At 42.7% G+C, this 18,435-nt stretch overlaps 1 protein-coding gene across 1 annotated transcript in view; it reads left to right on the top strand.

Moving 5' to 3' along the window:
• Positions 1 to 18,435, top strand: part of FLT1 (fms related tyrosine kinase 1) — a 317,946-nt gene that overhangs the window by 269,334 nt on the left and 30,177 nt on the right. Inside the window, 4 exon segments of the mRNA XM_030200343.1 lie at positions 1,300 to 1,465; positions 3,202 to 3,299; positions 6,436 to 6,558; positions 10,701 to 10,812. Of these exon segments, the coding sequence (XP_030056203.1) occupies positions 1,300 to 1,465; positions 3,202 to 3,299; positions 6,436 to 6,558; positions 10,701 to 10,812 (499 nt within the window).

Here is an 18,435-nt window from a genome sequence, read left to right as displayed (position 1 = left end):
TATAGACTATGCACGATAGGTGTGTATTTACAGACTACTACTTAGACATAAACTTGGCTTTTATGTGCATATATGTTGGTATTCTAAACATACACGTGTATAATACATGTTAGCATCTGTTTTGTAGAATTACCCCAGTCTTCTAATTTTATAAACTTGCATGCCTAATTTTATGCTTAGTGAGCAAAGTTGTGCATACAAGTTATAGAATGGTGTCAGCTGCGCAAGTTACATAATTTAATGATTAGCAGCTAATTGGCATAAACAACCAATAATTGGTCATAATTAGTGTTAATTTGCACTAATTGGCATGACAGCAATTACATGTGTAACTGTCCTTGGTCGGTATCCTATAAATTGTTCATATAACTTCCATCATGCACAACTGCAAGGGTGTCGGGGACCTGGGATGGGTATGAGCAGGTCGGGGGAAGTGCCTAGCACTTATGCCTGCGGGTTCTAGAATAAAAACACTTTGTATTCTAGAACCTGCATGCATAAGTGCTAGGCACTCCCCCTGACCTGCCTGTACCCATCCCAGGTCCCCGACACCCTTATGCTCAGAGGTGGCCCAAAGCAATTTGCCATCTGAGGTGAGAGCTGAGATGCCCCCCCCACCCCTCCGGTCATGGTCTGGCATCTTTCTCCTTCCTTCTTCAACCCCCTTCCCCGAGCCTACCTTTGTTTTCCAAAAGACAGCGGAGGCAGCAATTCCCATAGGCGTCCCTGCCACCAGCACCGGCCTCTTCTCTCTATTGCAGCCCACCTCTGAGGAAACAGGAAGTTATGTCAGAGGTATGTTGCAGTAGAGAGAAGAGACCGGTGCTGGTGGCAGGGCAGCCAGGAATCACTGCCGCCACTGCCTTTTAATAAACAAAGGTAGGCTCAGGGAAGGAGGGGTGATGCTATACCGTGGTCAGTGTGGGGGGATATGCCTCTCCTGGAAGAGTGCCGCCTGAGGCCCCCGTCTCAGATGGCCTAATGGTAGGGCCACCACTGCTTATGCTCCTAACTGCCTACAGTTATGAGTGAGAATTTACATCAGTCTTTGAGCTAGCATAAACGCTTGCGCCTAAAGTTGCTATTATTCTATAACAACGCCTAACTTCAGGTGATCTATACAGATTTTCCCCCTAGATGTATAAGTGTCTTTGAATATCCAGCCTTTATTCTGATACAGAATTAAAACTGAAATGTATTTCTGTGGATTTCAGTTCTTTTTCATTTCCTTAAAAAAAATGCTTTAAAATAAAATAGGTTTCTACAATTACTTGTATCATTATTATTATTGTGATTCAGTTACAGGAATCTGCATCACAACCGGAACAGATGAAAGAAAAGAGAGACACAGATCCGGCTGAGAGCAAAAAACCAAGGCTGGACAGTGTTGCAAGCAAAGAAAGCTTAGCGAGCTCTGGATTTGAAGAAGATAAAAGCCTGAGTTTTGGTGAGGAGGAAGAGGAAGGTAGGTATTAAATCCTTCCTGTTCTACGTAAACTGTGATATTTTTACTGCATACTGTGCAGCCCAAAAAGAATTTGTGACTATCACCCTGATAAACATCCGTGGGAAGACTCTTGAAAGGTCACATGCAGAGATTATTGTGAATATAGATTGGTCAGAAAATTGTTCAAGACAACAGGAAGGGTCTGGATTTTCTCTCTTGTATTGCTGAAACTTGGGGGGGGGGGGGGGGAGAGAGAAATGTCTCTTTTGTCAAAATTTAAACCTGCTCTTGACCAACAATGGTCTTCACTATTTTTGAAGTGGCCAACTTGCCCCCTTCTCCCCCTTCAAAAAAAAGCCTGGACTATTGCTGGAAATAGCAGCTGGTGCCCTGAGCAATGAGGAAAGGGTGGAAGTCTCAATCTGATGATACAGCAAGTCTAGCCGCTCCGATGTCCTTGAATGAAACATAATTAAAACAAAATCTGCACCCTCAGATGCTTCTCATTCTCTCTCTGCTCCTCAGTCCTTCCCCATTACGCCAATGTCTCTACAACTTATTTTTTCCAATACTCTTCCTCCCAAATCAACACACTACCTAACTCCTTCCTTCCTATACTCTTCCCCCAATACACACTGTCCCCAACCCCATCTCAGCTAGTCTCAAGCCTCAGCCCACCTCTCTCACCAGTCAAACCCCAGCATCCTTTCTCAACCCCAACCCCTCCAAGTCCACTTTCACCTTCCCCAAAGGCTTGCTGTTAGCGCCCTCTCTGATACAGCTTTCTGTTTTCTTCTGGCACTGTGTGGCTTTTGGTGAATCTGAGCTGCCTGGTGCTTGAGCTCCTTCACTGTTCATGTGACCCTGATGGAATTGTACATGAGTCTGGGCATCATGTGACTCACGTTTCACTGAGAACAACTCATTACCAAAGGAAAATAGAAGAGCTGTTCTGCAGGCAGCGCCGGCAGCAAAAGCTAGGGGAAAAGAGTCAGGGAACTATATTTAAGGTTGATGGGAGGTACCATTGGCTCCTGGCCCTTACGGTGAAGGTCACCAGCTTAAAAACTTCCTCTCTTTTAACCCACATATTCACATTTTTGCTTTATCTTGGCCTTTCATTGCATTGTTAGCACATTCACATATATCTCTTAATTAGTCATATTCAGTGCATTCTTTCTAGCAAAACAGGTGCCTGTACTGAAATGCCAGACCACTCTTCAGGGGTGGGGTGATCACTGAGGAACCCACCCCACAATAGCCAGGCCCCCTGCAACAACCAGTCACAGAATCTATGACAAGGCAGAATTGGTGTGTAGAACCTGAGCTCTTTCATTAAAACTTGTGGACCATGGGTCCATTTTAGCAGGCAATGGAAAAGGTGCCGGTACTCAGTACCCCCAAGTACCCCCTCAAAAAAAGCCCCGGTCATATTTTAGTATATGTTTTAGTGCAGCGTTCACATCTGATTTAAATAGATTCTACTATATTGCAAGTTAAAATATTCCCCCACCCCTCCTACAAACACAATTCACCATTCTTCAATCCCCCACTCTACTCCCTGTTTTCCTATTCTATTTATTATTACATCAGCCTTAATAACCACATTATTTACCATTTGTTGTAATGTATCATTGCTTGTCAAATATGTTGTGATAAGGCTTACATGTTCAGTAACACATCACCTAGAACCATTACTGAAATGCTCTCTCTGCCTCTCTGCTCAAATTTAGTTTGGGTTTGATCATTTTCAGATTCTAATGACTTTTACAAGCAGCCCATCACGATGGAAGACCTGATTTCCTATAGCTTTCAGGTGGCTAGAGGCATGGAGTTCTTGTCATCAAGAAAGGTTGGGTTTCATTTTGTTCAAATTGCCTTTAAAGTATGTATCTAAGAAATTTTAGCTATTGTGTAGATGTTAGGTGTCTGCTATCCAGTGAACTCCTCTATGAGATCAGCTATGCATATCTTGCTGTCACAAGTTCTCAGTCAAGGCGTAGACAAAATGGAGGCTTAAAGTATGCCCAGCTAATTTAATGTTCAAAAGATCTAGGCGCCCCACTTAAAATGTAGCTGTCTAGATCTGCCTAACCGAAATTTCCCCCAATCCCAGTGCCTACATATGATAAGATATTTATTCTACGAGGTTGCTGCTCCAAGCACTTGTTCTTTCTCATTTGGACTACTGCAACTAATTGTATGCTGGGATCTCCGTAACTTTAAGAATGAGGTTGCAGCTGTATGAACTGCAGAGCTCATCTCAACACTCCAGCTGTTATGGTAGACTGCAGTTCATGCAGCTATATAATTTCCTCAGTAAATTTCCAGTGACCTGTCCATTGATAGTTATTTACATACAGTCAGAATAGCAAGCACATATTCATGGCCACCATAAATAACATTTAATAACTTCAAAAATAATTTGGACAAGGTTCTAGAGCAGGGGTTCTTAACCCAGTCCTCAGGACACACATAACCAGTCAGGTTTTCAGGATATCCACAATGAATATGCATGAGATAAATCTGATTACACTACCGCCATTTGGTCTCATGCATATTCATTGTGGGTATCATGAAAACTTGATTGACTGGGTATGACCTGAGGACTGGGCTGAGAACCCCAAATGTCAGTGGGTATGGTGGTATAATTATTCTCCTGGGAAAGAATCTTGAGCCTTGATTAGATTGCTTATATTTTAACTGCACAGGGAGTTTTTTTCACTCTTATTGAATGTGCTACAGAGGTGCAGTAGGCGGGTTGCACCTTCCCCTGAATTGTTATACAGACAGGTGTTAGGTAAAAAAACAAATTAATATTCACTTTGAGAATTTATTGCAATCAGAAAAGCATAATGAGGGGAGTTCAGTAAATGGCACCAGGAAGATCCATGCTAAGAGCACTGAGCACCCTTTGGAGAATATTAGCTTAGCACAGATCTTGTGCCTACTTTTGGGCGTCAGCACCAGGGGCGTAGCCAGACTTCGGCGGGAGGGGGTTCCAGAGCCTGAGGCGAGGGGGCACATTTTAGCCCCCCGGCGCCACCGACCCCCCCCCCCCCGCCATTGCTGACCCCCCCACCGCCGCCACCACCAACAACAACAACTTTGACCCCCCCCCTGCTGACGACCCTCTCGACCCCCCCCTCCGGCCAACGACCTTCCCCTACTGCCGCTGTCGCCTATCTTTGCTAGCGGGGGACCCCAATTCCCGCTAGCCGAGGTCTTCTTCTTCCCGCGCAAGGCTTCGTTCTGTTTCTACCGTCCTGCATGTACAGCGTGCAGGACGTCAAAAACAGAACGAAGCCTTGCGCAGGAAGAAGAGGACCTCGGCTGGCGGGGATTAGGGTCCCCCGCCAGCAAAGGTAGCCCACGGCGATGGTGGCGGGGGGAAGGGTTGGCGGCAGGAGGGGGGTCGAGAGGGTCATCGTCAGGGGGGTCCAGGGCCAAATCTATGGGGGCCCAGGCCCCCATGGCCCCATGTAGCTACGCCACTGGTGAGCACTTTCTCCTGCTGAAAGCTGTTGTAAATGCTGGCACGCAAATAATGGAAGTTGGAGGCGCAAATGATCCTGTTCTAAATTCTGGGAATGCTTCTGACCTGCCCATGTTCCTCCGATGGCCACATCCCCTTTTGAATTGCACGTCATAAAATTTAGGTATGCATGTTATAGACTAGGGTGCAGGACAGATCTGCCAATTAACACTGATTATTGAGTGTTAATGTTTCACTAATTAGTTTACACGTGAATCTAGGATCCCCCCTTAAATTTGGGCAACTTATATAGAATCCAGGTAAATGAGCAGTGGAGATTTCCCAGCTTGGAAGAATTTACATTATAAGTGGATAAAGTAAGTGATAATGAAGTGCACTGAGATGGGTGTAAGCAGTAGAACTGTGGGGATCAAAATTGGTCCTGGGTAGCGATGATAGACAAATTTTGCAGTGTACTATATTAACAAATTATGGGGCCCTTTTACTAAGCCGCATAAGCATCTATGCGCACCCAACATTTGCCAAAATGGAGTTACCGCACGACTACCACAAGGCTCTTGCACTAATTTCATTTTTGGCGTGTGTCCGATACACACGTCTGAAAAGTATTTTTTATTTTTGGGCGCACATAATGGACGTCTGCAAAGTGGAATTTGACGCACGTAGGTCATTACCACCCGGATTTTTTACCGCTAGGTCAATGGCTGGTGGTAAGGTCTCGGACCCAAAATGGATGTGCAGAAATTTTGATTTTGCCGCACATCCATTTTCGGCAAAAAAAAGGTCTTTTTTTACAGGCGCGCTAAAAAATGGATCGGCACACACCCAAAACCCGCGCCCACACTACCACAAGCCATTTTTCAGCATGCCTTTGTAAAAGGACTCTTAAGGACAGTAGGGCAGACCAATGTTTCAATATGGCTAGTAAAAACCTATCTGAAATCAGACTTCTTTAAACCATAGGTTTGAATTTTGTAATACCCAATTTAGGACCTCTTGTACCAAACCATGCTAGCGACTCCCTTGAGGCAATGGGCTTTGTCGGCATTGCCGTATCGGGAATCACTAGTGCGGTTTAGTAAAATGGCCCCTTAATGATTAAAAAGCACAAAGGAGGGGACGCTCTTGACATATCCCAAATATTCATTCGTTTCAGCATTATAAACCTCTCTGATAAATATTCCAGTTAGTGCCAAGGTGACATGAATTTAGATTTTTCCTTTTCAGGATACACAGCATTCGGGTTGCCAAATGCTCCCATTGGTAACATTAAGTTAATTGAGGCCTGGTGGCTTTCTGATCTGAAGAAGAGTTTATTTGCAAAGAGCTGCTAGAGCTCACAAGCGCTTCCTGTGCACTTCAGTCAACTTCCTTCACAAAATATGAAATTGTTTTTTCAAATGAACCAAGAAAAATGACACCAAAGGGATTCAGGAAATTTGTGGGTATGATTGAGGAAATACATTTTGATTGTGTGACTGTTTTATTATAGTGCATTCATCGAGATTTGGCAGCCAGAAATATCCTTTTATCTGAGAACAATGTGGTAAAGATCTGTGACTTTGGCCTTGCAAGAGATATTTATAAGGATCCTGATTATGTGAGAAAAGGAGATGTAAGTCAGCAATTTTTTAAAAATTTATTTTGCTTAATTCTTTTTAAATCTTTAATAACACTAAGGCAGCCTTTTGCTAAATCATGGTAAAATTTGTAATTGCTGCAACTTAACATGGGAATGTATTGTGTGATGGTTGCAAATTTTACAGAGAAACCAGTGAGGGTGGAATCAACATTTTCTAATGCTTGTCCCATATTAAAGTGGCAATGAGCATGCAGTACCTGGCCACAGTTAACATGGGAGTACTTATCACCTCCAAAATAGGGGGTGGTAAATGCTGCCACATTAACTGTGCATCAGCCAGTTTTAGCATGTGTAAGTCCGTGGCGTAGGTACGTGTGTTGCATATGTACTCCCTGTCAGTCCCTCCCTACTCTCTGCCGTCGCATCTATTCATTCTCTTCCCTTCCGGGCCTGGCCCCCGCAAAGATCTTGCAATTTCCTCCCCTCCCCCCCCCCCCCCCCCCACACAGTGCCTTAAAATCACATCCAGTCTTCGCCCAGGCACCAGGGCTTTCTCTCTGAAGCATCCTGCCCCTTCTGACACAACTTCCTGCTTTCTGAAGGACAGGATTCAGAGAGAACACCCCGGTGCAGGCCTCAGGCAGCCTATGAGTGCCACTACCGCTGGCCTGCCCAGGCGAAGACTGGAGATGATTTTAAGGTACAGGGGGGGGGGGGGGGGGAGGAGGAGCTAGGGAAGAAAGATATTGTTAGATCTTTGCAGGGCCAGGCTGGGAAGGGAAGGGAGAAATGAGTTGGGAGGGAGAAGAGAGGGAAATGCAAGATGTACCCTCTGTCGAAAATTACTGGCTATGCCATTGATGTAAATGTAAGACACTAACTGGCTAATGCTTTCATGTCCACTTTCTGCCCATGCTATGATCTCTGACAGAAAAATTCAGTAACACACAGCTTAATGCATGGAAACAGACAAACTATCACAAAACTACTTTTTGTGATTGTACCTGTTGCCACTCATTAACCACGCAATATGTGCTCAACAGACTTTATTAAAAGGAATCCAAAGTATTTTAAAATGCTATCATTTCTGATCTTTGTATTGCCATTCTTTGAAAATGGGTGAAGGCTGAGTTTTTAAACCAGAGAATGTATTTTCAGCAGGTTCCTAAATTTATGAGGTCATTTTTGAAATCATATGCACCTTCTACATGTATAAATAGTAGCATTTAATACATGTGCAGATTGGTACACCTGTGAATGGTGATTTCATAGGTGTAACCAATCTGCACATGTATCTGCACATGTGTAAAAACCCAGAATGCACAGATTCAAAGGGAGCATGTTGTGTACATGGTTTGTGTGGGCCAAAATGTATACGTGTCCTATACGTGTACAGTTTTTAACATTTTCTTTGTTGGCTTTTATATCTCTTCCAAGATGTGCGTAAGTTTCAGCAATAGGCTTGTTTCAGCTAGCACTTGAACTGAATGATCGAGAGAGCAACTGTGCTTAGCTCCCTGGTACTTTTCATAATGTTTAAAATATAAAAACTTACCTTTGGGAGCTTCACTCCTTAATTGGCCACATCTAGATTAGATTAGATTTATTAGATTTTTGTAGTCCACCTTTATCCAGAGAGGATTACAATAAAAACATTCATAAAATATACAATAAATAAAAAAAAACAAAAGCAGCAAAAAACAAGACGTATCAAAAATACATCACTTAAACAGGACAATGAAAAGCCTTAAACAGAAGAAAGTCTCTTAGGTGCCTCTGAAATTACACATGTACTAGCTGCTATTCAATCTCGGTAGTGGGTTCTTTTTTAAAATGCCAGCCACCGCAGCTGAAACAAGTCCATGTGTTCAGCGCTGATATTCAGATAGCCGCCATATTCAGCAGTGTCCAGCACAGTGATCCAGATGGCGGCCATGTTGAGACTGCTATCCAGATTGCAAACCAGATAAGTTAGGCAGCCTTTTTACTGTCCTACCTTGAACCAGAAGACTGAATATTGCCACTAACTGGATAACTCTTAACTCCATAGTCCAAAGGAGAGGCAAATGGAATTAAACAGTAGCCAACAAGAGATGACAATGGAAACACTGGTATGGCATATAAAAGTTCAGTAAACCAAAACCTGACCTGGCTATATTTCAGCAATGCCTGCATCAAGGGTATAATTTCAGTTTACCAAGGAACAGATACTGCCAGAGAAATATTATTAGAAAAGTGACCATGGGTCTTCAGGCATTGCTGAAACATGGCTGTGTTGGGTTTTAGTTTTATAAATTTGTATATGCCATACCAGTGTTTTCATTGTCGTCTCTTGTTGACTAACTCTTAACTCCATCCAAGCTCCTCCCCTGGATTCCCCACAGCACTATCCATATAGTGCAAAGGGGGTCTGTAAGTATATTCACCAACACTATTGGATATGAGTAATTCTATTCAGATATCCACAGACAGTCCCTTCCAGCAAAAATATACGGATAACTTCCAATGTTATCTAGATACTTCAATTTGAATATCTGAAGAAGAAGGTATTGCCTTCAAAGGTTAATCATAAAATGTATTAATTTAGCCCAATGAAAAAAGGTATCTTATTTTCTTTCCTATGTTTTGTTTTATTTCTATTTATTACTTTTAAAAGTGGACTAACACGGCTACCACAGCACTTTACTCAACATCAAATCCATACTTGTCTAGAATTTAGCTCTTATTCTTATATAATTCCAGCATTTATACATAGAAGTGGTGAAAATCAGTGCTTCCTACAGTTTCTGGCACTGCTACGTGGAAGCTGCTGAGTGATGCATGTATAGGTTTCTGAACTTCTACTCCCGCTATATTTGCCCACAAATGCATATAGAACTGCTGGTGTCCTTAGAAAGACTGCTGGGTACTTGGAAGTCTGTATTAATTGTGAGCAATTATGTGTTGGATTTATGTCTGTTTTATTTGTAAACCACTTAGGTGTAAGCGGGGTATAAATGTTATAAATAAATACAAAAGGCTTTGCAGTCAGCAGAGCCTTTTTGTTAAATACACGGGGAAATGTGAACATCTCAACTAGAAGGTCCTATTTCCCATGTAGAGCCCCTACAGAAAATGGGAATTTAGGGGGTCCTTTTACTAAGGTGTGATGAAAAATGGCCTGAGCTGGTGTAGATGTTTGGACTCTCAGCACGCCTGCAAAAAAGGCCTTTTTTTTTGGCCAAAAATGGTCGTGCGACAAAATTAAAATTGGCACATGTTCATTTTGGGCCTCAGATCTTACTGCCACCCATTGACCTAGCAGTAAAGTCTTACACATTAACCGGGCGGTAATGGTCTATGTGCATACAATGGCAAATACCGCCCGGTTAGCACCGCGTGATGGAAAATTTCCAACGCGTTTAGTGGACGTACGTAAAAATGAAATTACCGCCCGGCCCACACAGTAGCTGGGCGGTAGTTCAAAACTGAAATGCGTAGGACGCATGAACCTTCCTACACGGCTTAGTAAAAGGGCTGCTAGGCTTGTACAAACTGAGTGTGGCCTGAGAAAGGTCAGGGAAGTAAGGTAGGGGCCTAGAGGGTAATTCTAGAACAGTGCTTCTATAGTATGCGGTAGCTATTCTGTAATACTAGCATGACATATACACCTCTCTAAGGAGAGTGAGTGACATAGATAAACGGAGGGGGGAGGGGGGAGAGAAGAGAGAATAAAAGCCCATCTACAAGACAAGAATACCAACAAAGAATTAAACAGTATGAAACATAGGAAGGACAGGAGAGCGAGTGACAAAGTAGATGGAAATGAGAATGAGGCACTGAGCTCTATAAGAACTGAAGTAGGTAGCATGATGAGGAAAAGAAACCAAGAGTCCCATTGAGTGAAAAGACAACATGAAGCATGGTATAGCATGGTCAAAAACACAGAACAGCTTTTATTACCTCAAGGCTAATTGCTGTACGTTTTCCAGCATAATATCTTATATGACACAAGTTTTTCTGCTTTACATTCTGTGAAACATTTTATATCCCATATGGAGGAATTATGTGATAGAATTTACTAACAAAGGCCTGCTGTTAAGTTAATAATCACCATGTTCATTTTTACAACCATCATCTTCAACTGTGTGTATGCTTGCTCTCAATAACTGAGTCAATTATCTGCTGTTTCATAGGCACGGCTTCCTCTCAAATGGATGGCTCCTGAATCTATATTTGATAAAATTTATACCACTAAGAGCGATGTGTGGTCTTATGGAGTTTTGCTGTGGGAAATATTTTCCTTGGGTATGTACTATAAACACGTGCCTCACATTGAGTCCTAAAGCTTAGAAGCACATTAGGATGAACTGGCCTTTTGAGCTGTTCTCATGCATCTTCATTTATTCTGCGGTATTGTATACCATAAGCTTGGGGGGCATTTCTGCCTTTCTGTCTGTGTGCCACACAATTTGGCAATATTTTTCCCTTTCTGTTTGTAACCAATCACAGGTTCTCCTTCATAAAGAGGAGTGTGGGTCTTCTCTGCAAATACGTTCATTTGCACAAAAACGTTGGCGTGGATGCTCAGAAGCGCTTATGCGTCAGCATTGGGATCTGGTTGCAAAAGTGCTTTTGATCGGAAGCTGCTGGAAAACAGAAACATTTTTATATATAAGTTGAAATATGGCCAAAATTTATCCAGGGGTGGGGCCAGAGGTTATGTATATAGGGCTAGGTTCTCTGTACGGTGCCTAAAAAAAATAATGTTCAGTGCTATTCTGTAAACTGCACTTAAAGTTAGGCGCAGTTTATAGAATAGCGCTTTTGCCTGGCAATCACACCTAACTTTAGACGCGGCCATTTGCACCAACCGAAGTGTGGTGCAAATCCTTGCACCTAAGGGGTCCTTTTACAAAGCAGCGGTAAGCCCAACACAGGCTTACTGCTCTCTAAAAGGGAAGTACCACCGGGCTACCGCAGCAGCCTGGCGATAGTTCCAACCCCCCAGCATGCGTCATATCCAGTGCTACAAAAATATTTTGGGTGTGTGCTGCGTGCTGCCCGGTTACCACCGGGTTAGCTCAGGAGCAGTTAGTAAAAGCAGTTAGCTTGGCGGGGTTTAAATATGGTTTGGATAGCTTCCTAAAAGTCCATAAGTCATTATTAAAATGGACTTGAGAAAATCCACTGCTTGTTTCTGGGATAAGCAGCATACAACGTATTGTACTGTTATGGGATCTTGCCAGGTACTTGTGACCTGGATTGGCCTCTATTGAAAACAGGATATCTGGCTTGATGGACCTTCGGTCTGTCCCAGTATGGCAGCACTTATGTGCTTATGTAAAAACCAAAGTCACTCATTTATACAAAATATATACTAAAACAATTATCCATAGAATCTTCTGCTCCTTAATTTATCCCTTCACCCAGCTGAAAATAAAACACAAAATCCATCAATCACTTCTGACATGCTTCACAAAATAGATATGTTTTCAACAGTTTCTTAAATTGAGCTGTATCATTCATTGTCCTAATCTGCACAGGCAAAGAATTCCATAGCACTGAACCCGCAATAGAGAAAGTCTTTTGCCGTGTATCTTCAAAATGAATTTTTCTCAAAGCTGGAATAGTCAGTTGACAAGTCACTACCGACCTCAGGGGCCTAGTTGGCTGATAAATCTTAAGAACGGTCCCCAAATAAAAATCAGAATCCAATTTTAACGCCTTATGAATTAAAAGTAAAATCTTAAACTGAATTCTTTTCTCCACCTGTAACCACATAAAATCTTTCAAAACTGGGGAAATATGCTGAAAACGTGAATGGCCAGAAATAAAATGTGCCGCTGTGTTGTGGACAGTCTGAAGGGCATCTTTCAGTGTTACCACATCAACCTCCTCACCCCAAATGTTTCTACCCCTCTCCTCCCCAAACCCTACACTCATCAAGAACATTATTTCACTGCAGCTCTGGTCACACCACACTGTCACACACCTGATGCAAAGAGAACAGACAAGTTGACAACCTCTTTTGCATTTGTTTTTCCACTAAAAAGGAAGCATTCGGTACAGTTGCCTGTCAACATCTGTTCTTTCTATCCCCCACTGGTATTTGGGCAATAAATATACTTCTAACATGTGAACTGTGGGGTTTCTGTACAGGGTTATTTTTGATGCTTTTGCAGCCTGCCTTAACTGCATTTTTCCTACACCTGCTGTTCAGTTGTTGAAACCTGCTTTACTAGAATGGAAAAAAAAGAAAGCATAGGCATTCTTGAATAGGTTGTCTGGATATTAGATTACTACTGATATTTAGAAAATATGCACAAGCATAAAATTAGATAGAGAAGAGGAATGTTTAAAGATGAAGCATATAGGTCTCTTAAGGTCCTCAGCCCTTATTAAATGTTTGCAACTTTCATAGATACGTATAAGAAAATAATTGGTGCTCAATACTTTCTCCATTTTCTTTTAACAAATACTAGTTTTGCAATGGATAACCATTTCTTATCATAAAAATATTTTAAAGCACTGATTTCAGGAGAAGTTTGGTCTGGTCCTCAGAAGAGTCAAAACTATGTAACTTGGTGAGGGATGCAAGCTAAGATGATTAAGGTCACTTTAGAAGGGTTGCACAGCATGGCATCTACATGTGCACATAGCAGCATTATATACATATAAATTCTGATTTTACACTGCTGCCATTTACAAGAGTAGATGCCACAGAACACATAGATTTGAAGGGGGTTGTGGGCGTGGTTCAAGCGGTACAAAATGGCAAGACATCTTGGGGCCTTTTTACTAAGCCACAGTAAAAAGTGGCCTGCGGAAGTGTACACGCATGTATTAGGCATGCGCCAGGCCAGTTATTACTGCATCTGTGATGGGAAAAGGGCATGGAGTAAAACCAGCCTGAGCCCTTAATGCCACCCATTGATCTAGCGATAAGAGCTCACGTGCTACACATAGTGACTGGTCAGCGCATGCCAACTGCCAATTACCGCTGGAAACGGTGTGTGTGGGAGGAAATAAATAAATAATTCATCCAAGCTTTATGGGTGCACGCCAAATCTGAAATTCCCGCCAAGGGGGGGTGTACTGTCCTGGCGGTAGTCTCATTTGGGCGCATGCTGCACGCACGTACAGCCTACCATGACTTAGTAAAAGGGTTCCCTATATTGTAAACAATTTCCCCATTGGCATTTATACTTGTTCCAAGGCAGCAGTTACTACCCTGCACATTTGGACCTGGGATCTCCAGCAGAGGCGTAGTTGTGCCTACCTCAGTGGGGACTAACACCTCAATGTAATTTTTTAAAAAGTCATTTCACTAGTTGATTCCTCTTGTGTGAATAGCTCTGTAAAATCTGGTACTTACACATGTGACTGTTTGCAAATACACATAAGTAGAGAGGTGTGGTAGCCGTGTTAGTCCACTTTTAAAGGTAATCCATAGAAATAAAACATGGAAAAGAAAATAAGATGATACCTTTTTTATTGGACATAACTTAATACATTTCTATCTCACAGGACCCCACGGTCACTCACAAAGGAAAAATATTCAACATTAAGGAATCTTTCAAATGCTCATCTTCCAATGTGGTATATATATCATTCAGTGTAGGGCAACCTTTGAAAGCTAATCAAGAAATGTATTAAGTTATGTCAAATACACATGCAAATTGCAAGATCAGCAAATAACATGTGTTGTTACTTGTGCCTACACAAGTGTGTATTGCTCTTTTATTAACATGCCAGCAAATACAACTGTATTGGCCAGGGTCCTCATATATATTTTACAAAAGGCTCTACATGTACCAGAGCCTTTTCTAAAATGCTCAAGTTCTGAATGTCCCGACTTGGACATCCCAGTTCCTACCTAGACATTCTACGCAGAGAGTAGGGTTACATTAGATAGGCCGAGAAGGCTGTAGTTACAGTCTTTGTCCTTTGCCTTCTGTATCTCATCCAGTGGTTTGATGAGACACTGTTTTTCGAGACCATAAATTTTCTTATTATTGTGATGTCCCTCACAGGAATTTCACCCACACCACTGGAGGACTGACATGAGTTGCTTTATTGCTTTCCCCAGTTTACTCAGGGGGGTCTTTTACTAAAGATTAGCTTCAGTTATCTGCAGCAGGGCATGCAGAAATAAAATGGGGCCCAGTGGCGTAGCTAAGGGGGGCAAAGGGGGAGCGGTTGCTCCCCCAAACAGATTTTTATTAAAATGGTGCCTATGCGGTTTTGGGCCGGCACATTTTTTTCTAATTTGCGCTCTTTCTTCCTTCCCACCGTTCTACAGCACACCTCCCTCTCCAAGCCCAATGCCACTCTCTGTTCTCCTTCTCCGCCCCTTCCGTCCCATCAAGGCTACTTTGTTATTGCTGCAGGGGCTGCTTCCGCTGCTAAACAAGCAGCCTGATTGAGCCCGGCGTCAGATCCTTCCCTCACTGCTTGCGTCACGACTCCCGCCCTCGGTCAAACAGGAAGAAGAGCTAGAGCAGCACGGGACGTGGTAGAGGGAAGGAAGGAACTGACGCAGCTCTGGCAGCTTGCTTATCGCTGCAGGGGTTGCTAAATGAAGCAGGTTTGACGGTCCGGGAGGGGGGATACAGAAAGTGGTGCTGGACTCGGGAGGGGGGAGAGAGGGGGAAAGAAACCAGTGCTGGACTCGGGGGAAGGGGAGAGAGGGGGGGAGAAAGTGTGCTGGACAGGGGAAAGAGAGGGGGAAACAATGCGGTGCTGGACTGGGGGGGAGAGAGAGAGAGGGAGGGGAAACAGTGGTGTTTGACTCGGAGAAGGGAGAGAGAGGGGAAACAGAAAGCGGTGCTGGACTCAGGAAGGGGGGGTTGAAGGCAAGGAGGTTAGATAAAGCAGGTGATGGGGGAGGCTATCAAGAGTTTTGACCCAAAACAATAGCAAAAGCTATAGAAAATGATAGCAAAAAGATTATGATAAGGGACTGCCTATGTGTGGTCCATCTGTAAAAAGTCTAAAGCTGTTCTATTTGGATAGGCAGTGCTTTAAAAGGTGGAGGACAAAGTTATTTTTTTTATAGCTTTTCAGTTTATTTGAAAACTTCCCATATGTAGATATAAATATCATGAAATAACAATTGAATATCACTAAAACAGCTTAAAAATTATTGTAGCTGGTAGAAACAGCAGTAATAGATGCTGTATTTTGTGCTCATTTTTCTACACTGTTCTATATAATACAGGTGGCCAAGTTTCAGTGAGGATAACCTGTTTCCTGATGGGTTCATGTTAACTGTTGTAATCTGCCTTGGGAGGCCTGGTGTTATAAACATGGAAAGCAGGACAAGAGGAGGAAAATGGTGGACCATAGGAGGAGGAGGAGGAGGAAGAGGGAAAGTGAGTAAGAGAAGGGGAGAAATGCTGGTCCCACAGATGCAGCTAAACAAACCCTGATGGCTTGCTCCTACCCAGATTGTGTATGCAGTAAACCACACTTAGCAGGCTTTCCCTTCTGGTGTGCGGTTTGCTGCCTATACAAACTCACGGCATTAGGGATTTGTGTAGCCATGTCTCCTGGCACAATAAGAAGGAAAGGGGTATAGAGGGGATAGGGAAATGCTGGACCATAGTGGTGGAGGAGACATTGAGATGCTGGGCTACAAGGGTGTAAGGGGAGATATTGGCATGGTGGAACAATGTGAGGAGAAACCATGGCAGTTCTCAAGGAGAGATGAGTGAGAGGAGGATGGTAAGTACAGAGGGTAGAACTGTATAATGGGGAGTGGGTGAAAGAAGGGAATAAGAGGCCAGAGAAGGAGTGAGACAGGAGAGGTAGGGGTGAGAGGAGAAGAAGGAAAGTTGATAGGTACTGGTAAGTGAAATATAGGTGGAGGACTGAAGAGTGAGAAGATGAAATCTAGGGGGAGAGAGAAAACAGAGAAAGAGGAAATGTGTCAGAGACAGATATAGTGAGGGAATAGAAGAGAAGAGGAAAGTGGAGAAAGGACAAATGGATCGCACCCTCTGGAAAGAAAGCAGAAGACAGATAGGAAAACAAAAGAAGAAACTGGGACCAACATGCTTGAAAAAATAAAATACCCAGACAAAAAAGGTATGAAAAATGTTTAGTCTGAGTTTATTTGTTGGAACATGTTAGCTTTAGGAAATGTGCAACCTGGATGTCTTTGTAATTTATTTATTTTTTGTTCAGTATAAGAGGAATTACGTTTGTGTTCTCATTTCTCCTATGTTGTGGATTATACCTAGTTTGACTTCTTGGGGTTCCCAATTCAGTTTTTATCTTTATATTTCTAATTTGTGATTCCTTGTTCTGTATTTGGTGTGTGACCTAGGTGTGATATTCTGTGGGCAAGTAGTTTCTCTGTACAACTCTGTAGCAGTCCCACTTTTTCTGTTTTACCAGTAGTAGTTGTACTGGTGTTCTAGGGCCCCATAAAATAGTTGTAGTGCTGTATGTTAAGTAGGATTCTTGTTTAAATCAGTGCTACCATGCTATAGCAGATTGCTTCATGTATGTCGAGTTAGGATTTTTTCAAGTTTTGTGTTATTTCACAATGTGCCTGGTAGTGGAGAGATTTATTTCACTGTTATTGAGATGATGTGAGAGTCATAATTTTTTTTTTAATTTTTGTATGGTAACTTCCATGGAGAAAATGTGCTAGTTATGATCTACACTGTTGTTGTGGGGAGATAAGGTTTTTCTGGACGCAGAGCATGTTTACATTTAACATATAGGAACCGATATATTGTTTCAATCCAAGGTCCATAAGGATTATGTGAGCAGGGTGTAATGGATGCAAGCATCATCCATCATGTGTGTCCTGACTGAAAAAAAGTTCAGAACCACTGGCCTAGGCATCACTATGGGATCACATGGGGAATTGCACAGCACTTGATCCAGGATTTCTCCCTCTTTCCCCTGTCCTGCATAGTCCTATATCTCTCTTGGCCTTTCTCCTCGGCGGACCTCCAGTGTTTCTGTGCCTGCCAGCAGCATCGACTAGTAAAGCAAACTGCCTCTGGCTGTTCCCACAAGCGTTCCCTGTATAGGTTTTAGTGTCTTTTTGCAGGGTTTTGTGTTATTTCATAAACTGTTTGGCTCTCTTTGAAAGTAGGATCTGGGACAAGGGCTGCCTTTGGTGGCCCTTGTTACCAAAAAATGCTCAGGACTAATGGGCTCCACATCCTGTAGAGTCACCACACAAACAAAAGCCCATCTGATTTAAACAAAGTGTTTACCGGTGGAAGGAGTATTCTGAGGTGGTGGTCACAATTTGAATAATTTTACTTGCAGTTAAGACAGGCAGCCTGCTCTTGCTGGTCCCGGGATCTCTGCTACCTATCGCCTCCTGATGTAACTTCCAGTTTCCTTGTAGGTGGGATGCAGCAGAGGTAGCATGTATTAATCATTGCCAGCCACAGTCACTGTACCTGAGCAACAATACTGGCACTGCCGCCTGTCCAACACCAACCAGCGCCTAATTTACAAAAGTCTGCTCCCCGACATGAAAACCTGGCTACGCCTCTGATGGGGCCTACTGCAGATAACTCGAGCTAACCTTTAGTAAAAGACCTCCTCAATTTTGTGTATAGAAGTTCCACAGTCACCTCTTCTGGAAGAGTGTCTCCTAATTCCAGCTGTTCCCCAACGGACACCATCAGCTGTAGCTAAGCATATTAAAATCTACTGATAAGAAAAACCAAAAAAAAGGTTAGGAAAGTCAACCAAGAACTTATTCCAGAGCACCTCTTTTTATTGACGTTATCTACTAATGTACAGTAACACACAGTGAATACTGTGTTATCAGAAGAATAGTGTGACCCCCCCCTCAAAATGAAAAATAATTCAAATGATGGACTATATTGGAGAGATCTTTCATATGGTGCTTCCTCTAAAAATGATTTATTCAAATAATATTTTCTGTTGTGC

Source organism: Microcaecilia unicolor, chromosome 4 (assembly GCF_901765095.1).
Source record: "Microcaecilia unicolor chromosome 4, aMicUni1.1, whole genome shotgun sequence".
Lineage (NCBI taxonomy): Eukaryota > Metazoa > Chordata > Amphibia > Gymnophiona > Siphonopidae > Microcaecilia > Microcaecilia unicolor.
Note: the sequence above shows the minus strand (reverse complement) of the source record. Positions and strands in the feature narration are given on the sequence as shown.